The 4,206-nt window shown below is 36.8% G+C and overlaps 1 protein-coding gene across 1 annotated transcript; it reads left to right on the top strand.

Annotated features, from left to right (window-relative positions):
- The first annotated feature begins 739 nt into the window (after window positions 1–739).
- LOC117111648 (alpha-2,8-sialyltransferase 8B-like) lies at window positions 740–4,201 on the top strand. The gene is made up of 3 exons (XM_033254616.1): window positions 740–929; window positions 3,411–3,587; window positions 3,679–4,201. The coding sequence occupies exons 1-3, from the start codon at window positions 838–840 to the stop codon at window positions 4,199–4,201; spliced, it is 792 nt and encodes a 263-aa protein (XP_033110507.1). The 5' UTR covers window positions 740–837.
- The last annotated feature ends 5 nt before the right edge of the window (window positions 4,202–4,206 follow it).

Here is a 4,206-nt window from a genome sequence, read left to right as displayed (position 1 = left end):
GGCCTACAAATTAATGAATACCATAGAGTTTCGAGTAACATAGGCCCTACTGCTGGTACAATTTTAATTTTACTTATTTGCCCAACCCAACAATTTTTTTATAAATATTTAATTGTTATTTTATATTAGGCCTATACTTCTTAAATATTTTTAAAATCATCTAAAATTACGAAAATTAAAATCCAGGCGCCGCCACTGCTCGCTGGAAGGTACAACCAGATACAATAGTTCAATGTCACAATAATACATTGCTTTATTAGATTTTTGTATAGATCGGAGTCCCTGGCTCGGGGGCCCAGGTTCAAGATGTTGAACCTGCGGTAGTTACTGGCGAGAGAATGTAAGTATGGGCAGGGAACAGTTAAATTAACTGTTTCCTGGTATAGGTAAGGAGTGGGCCGGATGTTCCGTTACGTTTTGTGGGGTCCAGACAGCTACGATTGTTTTAGGAAGCTCCGGAGTTTTAACAATTTCAATATCTTTTCTTCCACGGGAACAGGAGATCTCCTACATACAATTTCAACAGCGCCATTTTGTTTTTGTTTTTGTTGGGGTTTTTTTTTGTAATGAAAGCTCATACTATTTTTTGAGGGAATGTTATCTCCTGATCTATTGCACCAATACTCCATGCTCCTAATGTTGACTTGGAATCAAAATTAATAATTCATCATAATTTTAGATCTAAACCCCGCCCTCTGTTTATCTAATTATTCAGCTATAGTACGTCGCCCTCGGTAGATCTAATTCTTCAGCTACTGGCTACAGTAACTTACCTTTCTTATCGCTTTAGTGCATTTAACATACAGTTGGTAATGAGTGGACGGACATCTCAATGCAATGGCCAACAATACCAAATATGTATTGATGGGGTTCATATACGTATTCGTAATTTCAGGTCTTGTTTTTGAGTACATGTCTTCAAGAAAATTGTAAGTATTACCAAGTAAGGTGGTCTATTTTAGTAGGCGTAGGCCCCTATTTTAGTAGTTCTAGGCCCCTATTTTAGTAGTTCAATCCATGCACTGTAATGCATAGGCCTATTTTAATACACTACTTAGATAGGCTTTTCTTTTTCAATCTTAATTTCAGAGGTCAAAAACATTTTTCAATTTTTTTTCAATCATATAGTGGTGTAGACTAGTCGTTTAAGAATATTTTGCTGGAAAATTTTTTTGGATACGACGCCCCGTTATGGAGTTATGATTTTTTAAATAACATGATGTCACCAGTACGTCATTAGACGAGTAGGGGATAGACAATCATCCCCCAGAAAGTTGGAGATATAGGGTACCGGTTAACCGGGTAGTACATACACCTTTGGGGGTAAAACACTGAACGAGCTAGTTCACACATCAAATGCTATGATCATCTTGTTTGACGGATACCGGCGCTATACAAAAAATCAATGTACGCTATTTGTTGTTATTGTTTACAACCGTTCTTGTGTACCTTTCGAAATATCCTGACGTCAAGCTCCTTAATCAATCTCTAATTAACGATGCGGAGACGACGTCTGTATTGCTTATCGATCTAATTCTTTCTAATGACCCAATATGGTATCTCGCATCCAAGCGTTGAATGAATTAACGATTCTGTTTATAATTATTAACTAGAAATTGCAAATTGCAAGTGAAGTGCTGCGAAGTACAACTGCATATAAATGTTCGAACAAAATTATTTATGCGAGTCAAGTGAAAATAATGAATAATAAAACTATAACAAATAATATGAGACACGACCCTTTGCTGTCTCTTATACACATCTAGACGTTACTCGAGTTGTGCGAGGTATCGGCTGAGATTTGTGGAGTACAATTCAAAAAACAACTATAGGTCTAATAATGAATTATTGTGATGTTAAATAGATAATGTTAGCTATCAAAGAGCGACGTTTTTTTTCATTGGGACCTTCGTCCCTTCAAGGCTAGGCCTAGAGTACTAGGATAAGGCTAGCGCGACATGCGGACGTTGGTACAAGCATGGAGGTATAAAATATTTTTATACCTCCATGGTACAAGTAGGTTAGTCTACACACGTCGCCTAAAGTAATTGATTTTACCCGGCAGAACGAAAGAAGGAAACTCCGCTTTTCAGTCGTCTTAAGCACTCGTTTTTTGACAAACAATGACCTTTCAGAGGTCAAATTGCTGTCAAGAATATGAATTGGCTGCTTCGCAGCAATAACGAATGTGGTATAATTCTTTCAAGAAACTGAGAAAGACGTACTGAACGTTTCATAGTAGTAACCAGATAAAAAAAAAGTACAATACATACTCCAAGTATTGAAAATGCACGTCATCGTGTTGGGATTCCAACACGAAACCAGATAAAATTATTAAGCTTAATACTATTTTAACAATAATCACAAATTAGTTAAATATTAGTGTTAAATATGCTGGCCTAAATATAAAGACGATTCCAGCCTGTTATCGTTTTTATTTTGTGATGTCTGGCGGCTATGTTTACTCACACATCTACACAGCAGAGGCTATCCAGGGGCCTCCATGCCTATACATTATTCATCTTCTGTAAGGTACTGTAAGTTCTATTCTAAGTCCTCCGAATCGAGAGACGAATATTTGGTTTACTTAAAATTTAGGTACAGAGAATAACTCGTCATCGGGGTGGATCTAGTAAGGGCACGGGGGCACGTTTTCCCCGTTTTGCCACTAAATTTTAAAAATGTCAATGCATATTAATATTAGGTGCTTCTCGCATATCTATATTGAAATTGTTGTGCCCCACCCCCCGTTTGATAATTCTGGATCAACTAACCTCTGGTCATACTAAAACCAAATCTGCTAGTTTTAATTTATAAAACTGATGTGTGTATCTTCGTTTCATAGGCCTATATCTCCAAAGGTCTCCATTGCAGGTTCTAGCCAATCAGAACACGTAAACATTCCGCCATATACGTCTACCTAGATCACTGGAGTTTTAAGGTGGGATGCGTATGGACTTGGCTTGTGATTCTACAATACATTTAAAAAACGAATCACCCAACAAGGCACTTGATGGGTCAAAGATCTTGTAACTTAGTAGCTCAATCTGGAAAAAAGAACTCAAGTCACTTGGCCCGGTTAGCCTAGCAATGAATTGGGTGTGTGTAATATAATTTAGGCTAGTCAGCCTCATGAGACTCGAGAAATACTATAGGCCTATTTTAATAACAATGATCTATTCAACTATAAAATATTGGACTATCTTCTTGTTTAATTCTGCGTAGCTAAATAATAACCAAACAAAGCCTAGCCATATTTTAAAATACCTACATATACAATAAGACGAATCACCAACAAAACTAACAAGAACCAAATTGCATGTTAATTCAAAATTAACTAGCATTTTATTAATAAACCATGTAAGGTTCTTGTTAAATATATAAATAAACCTAGTATTTTTATTTTTTAGGATTCGGCTAACAGATCAAATGATGAGAAGTTACTTAAGATCGAACACTTCACGTTTAATTAGTGGCGGAAGTTTATCTAACATCTCGACCATAAAAGCATCGCGACCGCCAAAGCTCTTCGGTACCGTCAACATTGATTGGAGTGGTATCAACAAGACGGCAGTAAACAATTTGAGGTATTTTTTATTTTTTGTTTATTATTGTTTTGATTATTACAGTAAAGTCATTTCTTGTATTGTTGATAATATCCGTTATTCTTCTTTAAAGGAAAAAAATTAAGAAATACTTTGATGGAAAGTTGACAGTGATTGTGTACAAGCGAACTGCGTCGGTGGATGATATGATATTCCAGAAAAATGTCACAGAACTAGAAAAAGCAAATGTTACTGAATATCTACCGCACCAGGATACGTGCGCTTTAATCGGTAACTCTGGAATTCTATTAAACAGTAGTTGTGGACGCGAGATAGACGCGCACGATATTGTGGTTCGTGCAAACTCAGCACCAACAGCTGGCTACGAACGTGACGTGGGGTATAAAACAAGTTTGATGATGTTTAATCGGGCCTCCTCGCTGGTGGTGAAGAAATCGATGAGAAGTAAACCTTTGCCAAAATCTATGAACAAAATGCAGATGTTCATGGATTTCAATGATACAATTGTATGGTACGCTTTGGCGGCAGGTGGTCTTGGTACAAGTATATTGAAGACAGCCTTCAGTAAATTAGCAAGAGATAATATCAGGGTTGCATACTCCCTCAACTCACCTATGACAATATCAAAAAGGTGACATAA

Source organism: Anneissia japonica, unplaced genomic scaffold (assembly GCF_011630105.1).
Source record: "Anneissia japonica isolate Jap-2015-1 unplaced genomic scaffold, ASM1163010v1 scaffold287923_len1623670_cov205, whole genome shotgun sequence".
NCBI lineage: Eukaryota > Metazoa > Echinodermata > Crinoidea > Comatulida > Comatulidae > Anneissia > Anneissia japonica.
The sequence above is the reverse complement of the archived record's forward strand: the minus strand, read 5'-3'. Positions and strand labels throughout refer to the sequence as shown.

Excerpts from the sequence above, each read along its gene's own strand:
- LOC117111648 (XM_033254616.1), top strand. The coding sequence starts at position 838 with ATGGCCAACAATACCAAATATGTATTGATGGGGTTCATATACGTATTC. Across the intron at positions 930-3,410 it reads TACATGTCTTCAAGAAAATT|GATTCGGCTAACAGATCAAA; the intron begins GTAAGTATTACC and ends TTTATTTTTTAG. Across the intron at positions 3,588-3,678 it reads ACGGCAGTAAACAATTTGAG|GAAAAAAATTAAGAAATACT; the intron begins GTATTTTTTATT and ends TCTTCTTTAAAG.